Here is a 17349-nt window from a genome sequence, read left to right as displayed (position 1 = left end):
GATATGCTTAGAGACCTATCCTGGGGCTGTATTTCACATTCATAGACTTGTGTATGAGCTGTGAAACTCTGCTAATACTTTTATCTTTAGTACAAGGAGACAGGTGCTCTGCACTTGAAGACTTCATCAATTGCTTCTGCCTTCTGTCATCTCTGCTTGAAGATAAACAGTAAGTCCACTTTAGGACATACTGCTGATCGCTGTTACATGGCATTTTTTCCACACATGATCCAGCTGCCGCTGTGGAGCTTACATGTTGGTAGAAAGTCTGTTCCTCTTACATACCTTTTTAAAAAAAATCTGGGCTCCTGTTTGTTGTGTGGCTGTCAACTATCTGTCGCATTGTGGTGGTGTTTCTTTATGGTCAATATTACAGGCTCAGGGAGTACAATTTTCAAGTCATATCTATGTGACCCCTTTAAAAATTTCATAGGCAGTCTAGGCTTTTGCAGTCCAGAATACAATCCAGAGTACTGTAGTGTAGTCTACAGGACTGTGATGGATACTCATGTAGAGTATCCATCTATCCATGTAGAGGGAGGATCATGTTTCTGTCTCTTATACCTGTTTCCATAAGATTAAAGCTAACAGGATATCTTCCTTAATTTTGTAGATTTCATCTTGTCCTCTTGAAGATAGTAGTTTCTCATATACTTTGAAGTATTCTCTCATTTCTGTGTTGTACAAAGTGAAGAAGTAAAAAGCAGCACATGACTGAGATGTCTAGAACTGTAGTTCTAGAAAAACTGCCTGGGAGTTGAATACTTCCATAAAATTCTTGAAGCAGCTGTGTTGATATTTTGCAATTAAAGTTTGTACAGAGAGTTTTAGTTCTCATGTGTGTTTTCAGTCTTCATTGAAGTACCATGGTAATAATTGCAAAGGATTCTGAGTTGGTCATGGAAATAAAGAAATATATAGAGCTGGACATGATGCTGTCAGACAGAGCTTGTGTTCACAGTGGTGACACTGGTCACAATTCAGTGTGGGCCATGTGTATGCATAGAGTCAGTGCGACATTGGGAAGGGCTCTGCTCTGCCAGATCCTTGGTCATGGAGCACTCAGCCTCTTCTAGTGCAGGGTCAGAGGAAAAGCTTGTCAGAATGCTGAATTATAGAGAGCCAAAACAGCTGAGGCCATGACTTGGAAAAGGACTTTCTTTTCTGAGGGGCAAGTGTCCTGTTTCAGCAGAGCATGGCTGAAACATCAATTTCTTAGCGATGGCTCTTACACTTGCTGTGACTTGTACAGCAGTCTTTTGGTGATCAAGGGAAACGTATTTGTGTCTGCAGTGGAAGCAATGCAAAGTGTGTTAACTGGCTGCTTGAATCTAGAACATGTGAAACTTGTTAAGCTCTGTAGTGTTCACTCCTTTTATCATAACATTGTAAATGTTAGTGTCTGGCAAGGGCAGAGCTGTGGGAAACCTTATGCCTTGTCAGTGCTACTGCATATCTAAAAGTCCTGACTTTGAAAGTGATCTCAATTGAACCTGGGCTGCCAGTTTCTTTCAAGTCTTTTGTCACTGTTGCTCTGAGCAGTCTTAGTTTTCTCTCCAGCTCTAAATCTTTCACTTCCCTTAATGGAAGTCAAATTTTAGGGCATCTAAACTAACCTTATGGGAAGAGGGGGGAAAAAAATGTGATTATGCTTTAATCTGAAGCTCTGAATTTGAGGCTTACTACTGCCTTGAAGATAAAGTAGGAAGCAAAGTAGGTGGGTCTTGCCTACAAAGTAGGTGGTTTTTTATGTCCCTGAGGAAGCAGGAAGATATGGTGTGGCATATCTGTGGAAGGGCTTAGTGTTCAAAGTATTTACAGTGTAGAAAGTTTTAAGCATTCCCATGGCAAGAAAAAAAAAAACATTAAGCCTGGTAGGGCAATGAGTACCTGGAATTTCAGGTACTTGCTCATATAGTATGAATGCCTGAGACAGAGAGGACCACATGAATGATCAGAGCACACCAATGTCACCATGTTTCGAGAGAGGCTTGCTATTTTGTTAAACTCCTCATGTCTTTTTCCTTGTTGGCCTTTACTCGCAGTGTGTTTGGTGTTTGCAGTCCTATATCACTCCAATGCATCAGATGTTTTTGCAGGGTTTTGTGCACTTGGCTGAGAAGTAATTTGGTAGCTAAAGGAAGAACTAGTTGAAGCTGCCTGCTCTTTTGTAGCGTTCTGAGTCTGTGATATGCACAGGTGCTTGCTAACTGCTGCTGGGTGATGTGCTGAGTGAGTTCTTGTCAGCCTGACAATTTCTGATCAAGGCAGGGTTGTGAACAAAAGGTGCTGCCTGGAAAAACTGCATCTTGCCAGTAGAATGTGTTGTGCAAAACGTGACTAAAATGTGAAATTAAGAATAGAAGCCAAATGGGATTGGAGGAAAATTTCTATTTATATTAATTTATATGTATTTATCTGTCATGACCAAGTGCTCTCTGGACCATCTTGCTCAAGATCTTGAAGCATAGATCTTCTGGGGCAAGGGAGCGTTGATTATAAAATCATCTTTTAAATTTTCAAGTTTATGTTTTGATCTCTGCTGATGTTAAAATGTAGTTTCTGATATGCCCTAGGGACTTGGTGAGTTATAGCACAAAGTTAATAAAATGAGTTTGAACTTTGTGTGCCTGTTGGAGAAAAGTGCAGCAGCAGAGTATTGGCTTACTTAGCCAGCCTGGGTGCTTGAAGTACCATCCTGAAGGGATAATCCTGGAAGAGTTAAGATTCAAACCAGCTTTATGTCTGGATCCAGAGCACAGCTAACATCTTAAATCTGCTGAGGGGATGTAACGGTATGGTCTTCAGGGTTTCTTTCAACCCAGGCAATTCTGTGGTGTTTTATACTTCCGATGGCTATTTAATATTACCGAAAAGTATTTAGCAGCATTTACTGTACCTTTCCATAGTAAACAGCATAATTTAGTGCACTGCACATGTCTCCTGGAAATGAGTCGTGTAAACAGGTGAGGATGAAGGAAATTGTTTCAGCTTGTGTTACTCAAGATAGCACTTAATGTCATTGTACTTTCATGTGACTTTCATGTTACACAGACACAATACTGTTTTGACCTTTCAGAAGTTCCCAGGCTTTGTTTTACAAGTAAAAGAGGTAGAAAAGACCTGTTTGACTAAACCTGCCAGGGGTTCACTCATAGCACCAACTTTGTGGAAACAAGCTGTTTTTAAAATGATTATTCATCATATATTAACTTGAATTAATGTGTTGATCTCAATATCTAGCATAAGCAAGAACTTGATATTTTAAAAATTTAATTATTTTTATATGACTAAATACAATTAGGGACCTTTCTGATCACTAAGTCACTGTTTTCAGCAAACACTGAGCTTTTTGATGGAGATAATTGCAATATACATTATCTTGCACCTTACTGCAAACAGATTACCATTCACTTTTGTCAGTGGTTGCCGTAATTTACAAGAAGCTTGTGAAAGCATTGAGATTTGCAAACTGGCATTGGTGCTGTAGTGGTGTGGGCTATCTAGTGTGCTAGGGTAAGGTTCTTTGCTTCCACACTGGGAGTCCCAGGCTGCTGGTTTGGTGTATCTTGCACTATTTACTCTTTCATACCTGTATGTAGTATATGTTGCTGTTACATCTTAGTGATCCTGGGCCAGCTGTTCGAATAAATGTTGATTCTAGTGGAAGCTGGTGTGTGAGAGAGACCTTAAGTTCTTATGGCATAACTGCTTTTTAGGGTGACTGTGCTGTGAGATTAGAGCAGAGTATTTATAATAATGAAGGTATGTTTCCGTGATGTCTGCCTCAATTTGGGTAGTGATGTAAGTGACCTGCACACCCTGAAGCTCTTTCACTCCAAGGATGTCATGTGGATTATAGGGACCTGGATATCCCTGCAGAAAGTAGGTACTTCCTCTCAGCCTCCACAAGCTGTGAGTGGGAATTAATAAGACTTCAAGCTGTAAATGGGTCCAGTAGGTTCATGGTTGGTCCATTATGTGTTGAAGCAGCTAGTATATCGTGTTACAGAAGCAACACTTCAAAATTCATGCAAGAAACTTTCTAGCTGCATGTGTTTATTTTCTATAAAATATATGTATATCTGCATTTGATTTTCTTTTATCATGGTACTTCAACTGGCAGCTCTTGCTGTGAAAATTTGCCGGACTGCCATTGTGGTTTTCTGTGTACAACTGCAGAAGAGGGCTTATTATACTGTTCTCTGTGGAATTTTTCTTCCTGCAATATGTCAAGTCAAAGTGGAAATAGAAAGCTGTAGAATGCCGCAGAAGAAAACTATACAAGCCTGTGGTTTTAGTGACCTAATACTTTAATCCACAGTAAAGAGAAAATAACTGGGAGGGCTGAGATACTGTATTTCATTTTAGGATTCCTTTAATTTTTTTTGTAAATCTACTAATTCCCACTGTTATCAAGGACACAGCCATATTATCTTCAAAATTTTTGTGCTATTTACCAGTTGCTGCAATTACTTTATTTTTTACCTTTGCTTATTTCAGGAATCTAGCAGCATTTACTAAAACAGAAGAGGGTTTGTAATGTGAATTCTTTCCCGTCTTCTGAGTTTCTGGATCTATTGTAGAGGAGGTTTTTTTCGTAGTCTTTGTGGTAGCTTTGTGCATATTAAACCAAAGCCCTTTTTGAAATACACTTGCAGCTGCACAATGGTTATGAAGTCTTGCATCTGTAGTAAGATGCATTGATTATTTAGGCTCCCCACTCTTCCCCATCACCTTCTAAACTAAAAAAGCCACACTTACTTATGGAAGAAATTCTCTCTGTTCATGTAGGAATTAATTGCTGTGGAGACATAGTTCAGTTTCAAATAACAAAAACTTCAGCTTTTCTCAGTGTATTTTTTTTCCTATGTCCATTTAGCAACTGCAAAAGGAAATGGCTTTTTCCAGCTACTTAGTACTGCAGATTAGCAGTTGTTCTTGTTTGTTAATTACAGCTGTTAAAATTGAAAAAAATGTGCTCCCCTTGGACATACTTTCAAGCACATATTTTTTGAGTTGACAGTTAAGACCTCCACTAGGGAAAAAAATTGTTTTAAGGACAAGTTATCATTTTTCTACACATTTTCTTTCAGCACTAAAAATCAGAAAAAATCCAAAACCCACACATGTGATAAAGTAACATCAGTAGTTAACCTATGAAAAAAGCTCCCTAGAGAAGGGAAATATTTTTCAAACTTAGGATCATGGCACATTTCAGGATATCTTTCAAAATTCTGAGATTAAGTATTAGGTAAAAACCTGGACAAAAAACCAAAACAGGAGTTCCAAGGTAGTATGTATTTTTGTGATGTTTGGGAAAAAAGGATGCAAGTTCAGGTGTGTCCTGATTTTGGCTGAGAGAGAGTTCCTTTATTCTTAGCAGTAGGTAGAGAGCTGTGCTTTGGAATCAGTATGAAAATAATGTTGATAACACACTGATGGTTTGGCTGTTGCTGAGCAGTGTTTACCCTGAATTAGAGACTGTTCACTATTTTGTGCTGTGCCAGTGAGCAGGTGTGGGAGCCATTGGCATTTTAGGGACCTGAACTGGCCAAGAATGTATATTCCAGTCCATGGAACCTCATGCCCAAATTATAAACTGGGCAAGTCACTTGAAACGGGTGCTCACAGTTCAAGGATAGGATTTAGTATAAGCCAGTGATGATGATGAGCAGTATTTTGTCTATCACTTATTTTCCTCAGGGTTTCTCTCCTTTATTTCCTTTTATTAGTGGTGTTGCATGTTACTTTGTTTAAATTACTAAACTGGTCTTCACTGGTGAGCTTTTTATAAATTCTTCTCCCCTTTTTGACCAGGATGTGAGAGGGAGTGTTGTTAGTTGTGGCTGTGTGTTCTTAACTGCCAGCTGGGTTTAAACCACAACAAAGTGTCATGCCATATTTTTTCTTGGGTGAGCACATTACCACAGGTTTTGAAACCCCAGGAGTAGAACAAAGTGCTTTACATCCGCTTGCTTATTTAAGATGACTATGTGGACACAATAAGACAGAATATTTAGCACTGCTGGCTGTATTCCTGACAAGGAGTAAATTGACTGCAAAAGACAAAACTGAATTGCCTGGAACATGTTACTGTTAATAGTGGTATAAATTAAAGGGTATAGCTAGCTTTCAGAAAAGTATTTGGTTTGGCAAATTCCATGGTATTCTTTCACCTTGGAGTGGTGAGGATCTTCTCCTCATAATATGACAGGCTAGTTTGTAAGAATGTCTGGGTGTCTTCAGTCTGCATTATTTGAACTAGGTTTTGGCTGTCGTTTTTTTGTTATATTTGAACCCAAGGCAATAATGGGCATGATTCTCAGTGTCCCTCCTTCTGTAGTGTCCATAAGGATTTCTTTTGCCTGTGCAACAGCATGCACCTTTCCATGCAGTTCTGCTTTCAACCACGCTTTCCGACGTTGAGATTTTCTATTTGGACATGGTAGATCTCTGTTAATAACTTTCAGCTGATGTCTTTTCTGGCTTGCTGAACATCTTTTATTGGGCTCATGTAATGCTTAGCATCCATGGTACCCACCCAGCATGAACTTTCTCCTTGTGCTGCAGGGAAGAACCAGAGCTGCCCCATCACTTTTGTATCCAGTAACAACAGGCTTAAGTTGATGAAGCACCAGATGATAATGTTCCTCACATGTGAAGAACCATAAGTTATAATGCAGAAGGATGGTACCAAATTAACAAGGAGCTGAATTTGGCTGAGATTAGATGCAAACTACTTGCTGTGTGTCAAATATGTTGATCAATGTTTGATCCTTTTCATTCTTTCTTCAACCGTCATTATTCCAGATTTAGATCAATAGCTGAGAAATGGTTTGGGAGAAAGGCATTGAAGTATCAAATACTAAAATCTAGTAGTGATCATAGTTTACAGGTGTTTTCTTACAAGCTTCCCAGCCTCACCTGCTCAGTGATGTATGACTTGTGTGTTCAGTAAATAGAATCCATCTGCTGGAACTATAAGCAAACTGAAATTAAATTAGGGATTGCCCAATGACTTATGCAGGTTCCCTTATTTTGCTAAGCTGCTTTTAAAATTCAGTTCAAGCCTTAATGCAAAGTAAAATATAGTTTGAAACTTGAACAGTAACTTACATTGAGTAAATAGAAAGGTTGATGGTATCCTCTACTTAGGCATTTAGCCCTTCATGTTGGACCACAGCCATGTAGGGAGTTTCAGATACAGTGCTGCACTTAATTGAGTTGTGTATCTGAGTGTGTGTCCTGGCCTTATTCTGTGTCAAGATACTACTGTGGTAGTCTCCATGGCATTAATCACAGATGGCAGTAGTGGCTTAGGAAGATGAGGAAACTTTTTTGTTAAAGAGCTGGTGCCAACTGAATGAGGCCTTGTCTTGGCTCACAAGTCCTCTGTGGGGTTGTCACTCTGCAGGATCCCTCTGCCACATTGTAGAGCATTCTGATGTCTTAAATTGCAAATCCACACAGACAAAAGGGTTGAATGTTTTGTACTCTGTTTTTACTCTCTAAAACTCTGTTAAGCTTTTCATGCTTCTGAAGTTGGGCTGGAGTCTAGTAGTATTATCTTTTCTATGGCCACACTTGCTTTCAGGACTACATAGCTACTACTTGCAGCTTTTAGGTTGATCTTTACATAATCCTGTGGATTTTCTGTAGTGCCACTTTTTTGTATTGGTCATGGAACATATCTTCACTCTGAAATTTTAGGAGACTTGCAAAAATTATCTGAGTCTGCGAGATGAATTCTAATAACAGATTCATATATAGTCTTCATATGTTGTCAGAGATGTTTCTTTTAACAACGTTCTTCCACCAGTGCATACAACCTTCGGAGTGATGAGAAGCAGAATAAAACCTAATGCCAAGTTTCTGTGAACTTGACTCAGTCCTGATTACAAAAATATGAAACTGGGTTTTTCTTGCACTGGTTTAGTGGATCTTTGCCAATTAACTTCATACACTGAGACAGAAGTTTGCGACTTTAAATACAGTGTAGTTTATTGAAAACACTGCTTGTAAAGTGACGACTTAAAGGCTGGAAGCAGAAAATACACTACTGTTCACTAGAAAATGGACTATTCTCTTTCAGTCACAGTCTGGAAGACAGTTTTTGGAGGAGTTAAACACTGAAGGTGGTGTGTGTAGCTGAAGTTAAGTTACAAAAAGAAATAAGATCCTCGCTCTTCTGGAGTTCCTATGAGTTCTGTTTCGGTAGAAATTCATTGTAGACAGTGAATTTTAGTTCCTTTATTAACCTCAGAGTTTTGTTCTTCACTGTGATATTGATGCAAATAGTATGTCCCATTTGGAGTTTCTTTCAAGACAGGTTTTTTTACCTGTGATTTCTTCTGTGATATTGAAGTTCTTACTGGTCATATTCCTATAACTTAGTCTTTTGCAATAAAATCTTTTTTGCAGAAGTTGAAATAGCCTTATATGTCTGAAATGATGGTATGGTGACTATTGTAGAAAAATCCAAATTTTTTAATGTATGCTTATCAATAATTTTTGGTTATGCTGTGGAAATGTATGAATGTGTTATTTCCTATTCAGACTTCTAATTTTCCAGAGTATGATTAGTCTGTGATTAATTTTTGTATTAGACCTTGAAATTTGTTTTATACTTAATAATGGTATAAAAGGTGTTGTGTATTAATTTTAAAATGTACTATTAATGAGGCTGTAAACATTTTGGGATTTTTTTGTTTGATATGCCTATTGGGATGGAATTCCAATAGACATATCAATTAGTGAATTCAATTAGGGACTGCTTTTCTTACATTACTTTTACCTGACAATGAGAGCTCTTCTTGCTCCACAAAATGAAACAGTATATTTCATAGAACTCATTTTGTCTTATTTGATCAGTACCTTCTGAAGAGGTTTTGAGAGCTTGACTGATTGTAGGATTTGTCATGACTCTAGTTTTTGTGGAAAAAAATTATTACCTGATACTGTTAATTATTTGTTTTGTTTGACCTTCAGACATTTCAGTAACATTTAAGAATTCCACTTAAGATGCAGGATTATCTGGATACTCTGGTAATGTAATCAACAATTGCTTCCAAAAGCTAGCTTGCTCAGCCCTTTCACCGTGCATTCCATAGCTGTGATGGGAAACAGCAGCCAAGGACTCCCTCATGTGGTGGGTGTCCCAGACTTTCAGAAGAATTGTGCTGCATTGTCAAAGGGCTGTTCTGGTTCGCGCAAGTAGAAAGTGTGTGTTGAAATGATGCAAATGGTTGACTGTGGGAAGAAATGCAGCAGTAGAAGCTTCTAGTGCATCTTCTAGTGCTGAAATAGCTCCCCTTTGAGCACCTGCTAGTTATCTGGTAATAATATCACTGTATACTAGTGGAGCAGTCTTGGGGGGAAAAAGGGTACCAGCTGCATGCTCAGGCAAAGAAGTTCTACAGCACTGGTTCTAGATTCTGTCGGGGAAGACAGAGCTTCTCAGATATGCATGCAGGACAATTACCTTTCAGCAGCAGCTATTTAGAGAGGGTAGTTATGAGAACACAGGTCTAGTAGACAGCTAGACAGCAGGAACCATCAGAACCAGGCTTTATATAGTCCAGAAATGTCTAGGGTCAAACCTATTGAAATTTGTGCCCAAAAAAACTTCAGAGAAGACCTAGTGGAATACCAGGATGTTTTAAGCAGTCATGAAATAAAACTACTGTACCAGTCAGCTGGTGTTAGGCAGAAAGCAATATCCATTCTTCTCAGGAGCTATGAAATGTTGCAGGACTACTGAAAAGGCAGCATTTAAGTTCATTGTGTATTTGTGAGGGACTCCACCTCTCTTGAAAGGGCTTATTTAACTACTCTTAGGCTAAAAGTTGTATTCATCTACCTTTCAAGTCTTTTATTGTATATCATATAGTTAATGAACACTTTCATGCAAAATTAACAGTTGAGATAACTGAACTCGTAGAAACATAACATAGTTTGTCTTGGAAGAGAACATGAAAGATCATCAAACAGGGATGATCTTGGACATGGACACTTTCCTGTAGAGTAAGTTATTCAAAGCCCCATCCAGACTGTTCTTGCATTTCTCTCAGGATGGGGCATCACAGTTTTTCTGGACAACCTGTTACAGTGTCTCACTGTTCTCAGAGTAAAGCATTTCTTTCTTACACCTGATCTAAATCTTCTCTCTTCCAGTTTAAAGCCATTACCCCTTGTCCTATCACTACATGCCCTTATAAAATGTCACTTTCCAGCTCTCTTTTAGGCTACTTTTAGGTACTGGAAGGTGCTGTAAAATCTCTCCAGAGCCTTCTCTTCTCCAGGGAGAACAAACCCTGTTTTTTTAGCTCATCCTCACAGAAGAGGTTCTGCAGAATCCTCTCCCTGCCCTGCTGGCCACACTGCTTTAGATACAGCCCAGGACATGTGTGGCTTTCTGGGCTGTGAGTGCCCATGGCTGAGTCATGTCCAGCCTCTCATCCTCCAGAGCCCCCATGTCCTCTTCAGCAGGCCTGTACTTACTCCATTCTCTGCACACCCTGTGTTTGTCCTTGGGATTTCCCCAAACCCAGGTTCAGGACCTTGCACTTGGCCTTGTTGAGCTTCATGAGGTTATCACAGATGCACGCACCTTTCAAGCTGTCCAGATCCCTCTGGATGGCACCCCTTCCCTCAGGTATATCGATGGTGCCATGCAGCTCAGTGGTGTCAGCAAACTTGCTGAGAGCACCCTTGATCTCATGGTCCATGTTGGTGACAGAGTGAAACAGAGACAGTCCCAGTAGTGGCCCCTAGAATATTACTTACTGCTTGTCCTTGGTGTTCGCTTGGGCATTGAGACATTGGCCGCAGCTCTTGGTATGTGAACGTTCAGCCGATTCCTCAGCCACCATGGAATCCTTGTTTCTCCAGCTTACAGACGAGAATGTTGTGTGGGACGGTATCAAATGCTTTGAGTAACTGTGGGTAGATGACATCAGTAACTCTTCCCTCACCCACCAACACTTCAGCCCTGTTGTAGGAGGTCACCAAGTTTGTCTGGCAGTTTGCCCTTAGTGAAACCATGCTGGCTGTTGTCACCTCTGTTTTCCTTGTGTCTTACTATAATTGGAGGATTTGCTTCATGATTTCATGCCCAGAGATGAGACTGACAAGCTTGTAGTTCCCCTTCTGTATTTATTTCCCTTTTTGAAAATGGAGGTTACGTTTCCACATTTCCAGTTAGGGGGAACTTCATCAGACTGCCGCAGCTTCTTAAATATGATGGATAGTGGTTTAGCTATTTCCTTTGCCGGTTCCCTTGGGAAACCCATGGATGTATCTGACCAGGTCTCACAGACTTGTGCACCTTCAGGTTCCTTAGATGGTTTTGAGCCTGATGCATTTGTACAGTAGGTGATTCTTCATTGTCCCAGTCCCTTCTTTCCTTCTACGACTTAGGCAATGTGGCTGGAGCACTTGCTGGTGAAGACTGAGGAAAGAAAAGTTGTTCAGTATCCCTCAGACTTTTCTATATCCCTGATAACCAGGTCATCTTCCTGTTCTACAGAGGACCCGCATTTTCGTAACCTTTTCTTTCACCAACTTCCCATGTAGATGCTTTTCTCGTTTGCTTTGACATCCCTGGCCAGATTTAATTCTTTACCTTTCAGAGAGGGTCCTATCCCACTTTAAGGAATGTTGCTGCTACCTTTAAATGCAAAACATTAAAAATGGATAAATGTCACCTCTATCACATCTACTTTACATGACCTCTTTTCTCTCTGGATAACATCTATTTGTTCTGAAGCAGAGGATTTTCTTTGGGCTTTTACAGCTGCGTGCATTATTTATAGTTTATAGGAAATATTTATGGAACAACTTGGGTAAAATACAACTAGTTCATTTGTGTTTCTTCTCTGATAAGTATTGTGAGTTAGTCTGTGTATTTTTGAAGCTAAAAAAGTTATCTTTCAAGGCACAATAGTAAATGCAGGAGCGCTGTGACCATAGCTATGATTTCCTATTTAGTTACTTCAACTTGAAACTTTTTTGGTCTTTTGGTGATAGGTGCTTGTGAAGTCTGTCTGCTTTCCTTTCCTAAATACTAAATTAGTGTGTTCATTACTTGTTTTTTAATGGTAATAATTACTTCATTTTTGCTTTTCTGATGTACACTTGAATGTCCAGTCAATCTCTTGAGCAGTCTGATTAGACTGATTAGAATTAAATTGTTTGAAATAATTTTTTGCCCTTCCCCTCTCAAAATCCATTCCATCTATTGCCTATAGTGCCAAAAAGCAACTTGGCATTATCTAATTAATTACTGTTTAATTTGCAACATCATGCGTGTTGATCAAGTCGTATTTATGAAGCTCAAAAACATGCAATAAAAATTGAACAGTTTCCCCTGTTAAACTGAATAGCATAGTGCTTTCTGCACTTTTTCTTGTAGGCCACAAGGACTTAACATTTGTCAATCACTAATGGATATAGTATGTCTAGGTTCAAAGAAATGCCTAACTGAAAATTTTTTTGCCGCTTGTGCTTGAATTTGACATTGTTACAAGTGTCTGCTACATAAAACATTAGTAATAATTGTGAGCCTCCAACGTGAACTTTCAAATCATAGGTTTTATTCTAACTTCTTTGTTGTCGTAGAGGCATGTGAGATGCACTATTTCCACTATGCGGCTTTTGGTTTTTCAGATTTTTGTGAAGGAAATTCAAGTCACACTGCTTTTCCCCATTTATTTCCTCATTCCTTTTCGGTCATTTAATCATTTTTACTTTTCCTAACCCAGGTGACTTTTACCAATCATTTAACTAACTGTCAGGATTTTTCTGCACTATGTTGTCTAATATGCTTAGTGTCGAAAGCATAAAATCTAGCAGGAAGTTTACAGAAACATCTTTAAGCAGGTTTGTGAAGTACCCACACAGACTGTCCAGGAGATTAAGGTCAACTGACAGTTAAATAAGAAACTCTTTGCACTCCTTTATGTAGGATAATCTAAATTTAATAATACTTGTAGATCTGAGTTATGAGATAAAGAACTAATGACGCAGGTAGTCTCTTGTCTGTTAAGGCTGAGTAGGCCTTAATTTCAAAGATCCTCAAAAAGTAAAACCGGTTATTCAAAATAGCTAAACACACAGTGTCAGACAGAGCACCAGGACAGCTGACTTACAGAGGTGTTAGAGTTTTTTCAGACAGTGTCATGAATCATAAATTGGGACACAAAGCCAAGGCAAGAGCCTAGTGCAGTTGACTCTGTCTTAGTAGGAGACTAAGCAGCTTTTTGATACACATTCAAGTGTGGGGGTTGTTTAACTTATGGGTAGCTATAGATTTACCTTCTTTGTTCTGTCACCTTTTTACAAACTCAGACACATAATCTTTTTTTAAGCAAATGTGTGTTCTGCCGGACATTGCTGTCTTGGCAAATGGAGTTTGGTGTGGAAGAAGTACAGATGAAAGAGTCCAGTTTTGTCATTGTTCAGTCCAGTTCTTATCTTCAGGCAATACAGCTACTTATAACATTCATTAAATACTGAAGTTCCTCTAAAACATCCTAAGTGGTGAGTGATTTGGTTTAAATCTAGCCTCTCCTCCTTTTATCTTGAAAGCAAATGTTTGGACATTGAGGAATGAGGAAAAAACTGCACAGAAGGAGAACTAGTTTGAGTTACCCATGCCAGTTGCCTCTAATTTTATTTGAGTAAAATTTGTGCATGGTGGATGTGGTGGTCTCTGTCTGAAATCCACAATAAGATGAGACTTCTCTTTAGTAGTTGCTGCCATAGTGGTACTTGAATAAGTGAAGTTCTTGTCACTTAGAAATGCAGTTCTTCCTTGTAACCCACTTACTATTTTCCCACCACCTGTCAGACATAGCTGGGAATGAGATATCCAGTGGGGTGTTTGGAATAGCTGCTTCCACTGCATTGTATTAATGCTTGTCTGAATTTTCTGGAGCTCAGCCATCTGTCTGTGAACTGACAAACCACTTAACAAGAAGTTAATATAAGCAGGAAGATGTAAATGTGGTTCTTCAAACACTGATTCCAGAAATCAGGTTTGATTTACAATTGTTTGCATTGCTTGTTCAAAGTCAACATTTATCTTTCTTGTGTGCTGTTGAAGATGGTGATTTTTGGCTCTCAATCATTGCTAATGTTTAATTAAACCACTAATCTTCAGGCAAAATTTTAATGTTTAAGTTTTGCAATTTTTAACCTTTCTAAATAAATGAGGATTTTAGAGAACACTTTGGAATTTTGGGTGATAACCTGAGTAAAACAAAACTGAAGTAAATAGAATCCCATTTACAGATTCACTGAGGGTGAAAAGAACTTCTGGAGATAATAGAGTCATTTTGTGTTTCTCAAGCAGATTTTCCTTCAGCAAGTTGCTGAGGTCCATGTCCATTTAGGCTCTTGAGTATCTCCAGGAACGGAGACTTTACAGCCCCTCAGGTTGTCTGTTTCAGTGTTCTACCATTGTCACGGTGAAAGCTTTTCTTTAATTGTAAAATCATAGAATAAAACTCCATAAAGTATTTCAGACTTGTTCTGAATAAATTACTGTGGTTTTTTTGGTGCGCCTTTCAAGGCTAGTGTCCTAGTATTTATCAAATTCAACTAACAGAGTTTCTCCAAAAGAATGGTCATTAATTGAATCCTTTGTAACAGCTAGGTAAGCTCTTTATCTGTAGCAGTTTGGGTGTTTTTTATGTGTAAAGCAGAACACATCAACAGAGAGGGACAAGAGAAATAATTTTTTCCCATCTTTTTCTGTTAGATCTGGAATTAGTGTTGTATTGGGAACATCCTGTATAAAATACCTTTCTTTCACTTTGAGATTTTAACATCTTTTAAAGTTGTCATTTAAGAGGGCTTCTCAGGAGATTAATAACAAAATACCTGAAATCAGCATTTCTGTATTAGTAGATAACACATCACATAAAATGAATGTACAAAAAGAAAGATTCTTCTTTTCTAAGATGCTGTTGGGAAGAGTTTCTGCAGACAGTGCAGACACAGTGGGAGTGATGGAGGTGACAGGTACAGAAATTGCTTTACTGTAATCAAACTAATGAGTAAAAAGGCTTCTAGGATTAGAAATGTAGCAGTATCTAGGCAGAGCTGTAAATGAATAGATAAATGCTTTTGGGTGTTTCCATATGGTTTGTTACAGAAACATGACAACTGCTGAGGCTAAAGGCATGAAGATGATGGAGTCTAACCTCCTGCTCAGAACAAGGTTCTCTAGAGCAGGTGCTCAATCTTCTGTCTTGTTGGGGTTTGGATTCTCTGTTAATGTGTGTATTAACCTGTTCACAGATCCATCTAGACAATTTATGTTTGCCTGAGGTGCTTTGAGGAGGAGATACGAGAGAATGCAAGTAGCTTTGGGGAGTGGGTGGTGGTGTCCTCTGACCTTTGGTGCCATGGTAGGCATAATAGGTGCAAAATTGTAAATGCCAGTGATGACATTACTAACTAATGACTAGTTAGTAAACCCTCTTATGGTATTTATTAAATGCAAAATTTCCTGCTGGTTTTTTTGCATTACATACTTTTAAATGCATACTGTATAGATACCATACAAGAATTTGATAAAGCATGAATTCTATTATATCTCTTTTGGACAATGAATGAATATGTCATTTGTGCTTTATGTAATGTTGTGTACCCAAGCTAATCATTCTAACTAGGATTTTGTGAATTAGATATGTTGGATGCTTCCCTATGGCTTGTTGACAATTTTATTTTATCTTGTTTTGGTGTCTTAAACCCAAAAATCTCCAACCAACAAATTAAAACCACCTCAGTGTATGGGAGCTGGAAAGATTTATGCTAATAAAGGATAGTATTCTTGTGAAGTATATCTTTTCACTATGTTAAAATTTTCCACCTATTTGCATTCTTATGCACTGAAAGTACTTCTAAAGTAGGATGCTGGTTAGAGATAGTGTACTGTAGGTTTTGAAGTTGTCAAAAGAGGACTACTGCTAAACTCGAGTGTTTAGTAAGTGCTTAGGCAAAATTAATGATTAGAAAAGGGGCTGTTGTTTAGAGATGAGAACTAATGAAAAATGCTTTATGTCCCTCTGTCATCTGAATTTCCAGCACTAAAAAACCCTCAAAATAATACTGCACCTTTGGCTGATAGTTAGTTCTTGATCAGATACTTGTACCTTTTGTTTTGAATGTTGGAACAAAATGAGCCCTTAAACTTCTTGTTACTGAAAGGCTCTATGTAGTGTATGAATAATATCTATAAATTTTTTTGGCTTCTTATTTGGCTCAAATTCTGACATTGAGTGACTCTCAAATGTACTTCATTTTCAAGCAGTCCAGAATTTTGCCACTATACTTCTTCTGTTTTATAAAAAAGTTTAAGAGTAAGTAGTGGATTCCTGATACCACTTTAAACTTGATGCTTCTGCGCATTCTGTAGTGTCAAACAGATCATAATGGACTTCTGAACCTACTCTTAGTAGGTTCAGTAGGCATATCAGTTTTTAAGTCTTGCATTAAATTTGAATGTAGTAATTTTTATGTTGATCACAACAGAGGAAGGTACTTGAAATCTACCAGTGTTAGTAGAAAAATTAGAGGTTGTGATGTTTTGGAGTGGGAGTTGTTCTTCAATATAAGCAATATTTGCTCAGTGTGTGTCTGTCGGTTGCAAGTAATTAGCTATTCATTGTGTGGCACTGCAGTACTAATGATGTAAAACACTTTTATGTTTTTAATCAGGACAGAGCTTGGGTTATGGTTTTGTGAACTACGTTGACCCCAAGGATGCTGAAAAAGCTATCAATACCCTGAATGGATTGAGACTTCAAACTAAGACTATAAAGGTATGTAGGGTTAAAATAATTTAAAGAAACTGAACTGTTTTGACTTCCTGATTTGTTTGACAGGTGCAGAACGCATTCAGCCAATGTCAGTAGAATAAACAAGGATTTCATGTAGTAAATGGTTCTTTGTAGTGTTTATATTTAGAGTTAGATTAGGTATAGAAAATTACATTTTCCTAACCAACTTAACACTTCATATGTACAGTTGAATTGCTTTAACTGAGGAATTGTTATATACCTTAGTTGAAGAAATGCAATATTGCATGTTGTTTGAATACTGTCTGCTTCCTCATTTTCTGAAAGATGGTGTAACTTCCTTAATAATACTTCAAGTTTTATGGTGCTACTTGTCCCTTTTAAAAATCCTTACAGTGAAATGCTGAAATAACTATTGGTTAACTATTAATTACTCTATTTCTAGGGCTCTGGTCTTTACATCTCTAATGTTTGGTATTCCAAATTCTTTTTCTTTTATGTTACAACTTCTCACACACTTGTTTACTAAATTCAGTTTCTA

The 17349-nt window shown here is 38.2% G+C and overlaps 1 protein-coding gene across 5 annotated transcripts in view; it reads left to right on the top strand.

Annotated features, from left to right (window-relative positions):
- ELAVL2 (ELAV like RNA binding protein 2) overlaps positions 1-17349 on the top strand; it is a 90572-nt gene that overhangs the window by 51272 nt on the left and 21951 nt on the right. For all 5 annotated transcript variants that reach the window (XM_059492745.1, XM_059492744.1, XM_059492743.1 and 2 more), the window contains one exon: positions 16729-16832. In XM_059492745.1, coding sequence (XP_059348728.1) covers positions 16729-16832 — 104 coding nt within the window. The remainder of the gene's footprint in view (positions 1-16728; positions 16833-17349) is intronic.

Source organism: Ammospiza nelsoni, chromosome Z (genome assembly GCF_027579445.1).
Source record: "Ammospiza nelsoni isolate bAmmNel1 chromosome Z, bAmmNel1.pri, whole genome shotgun sequence".
NCBI classification, from domain to species: domain Eukaryota; kingdom Metazoa; phylum Chordata; class Aves; order Passeriformes; family Passerellidae; genus Ammospiza; species Ammospiza nelsoni.
Note: the sequence above shows the minus strand (reverse complement) of the source record. Positions and strands in the feature narration are given on the sequence as shown.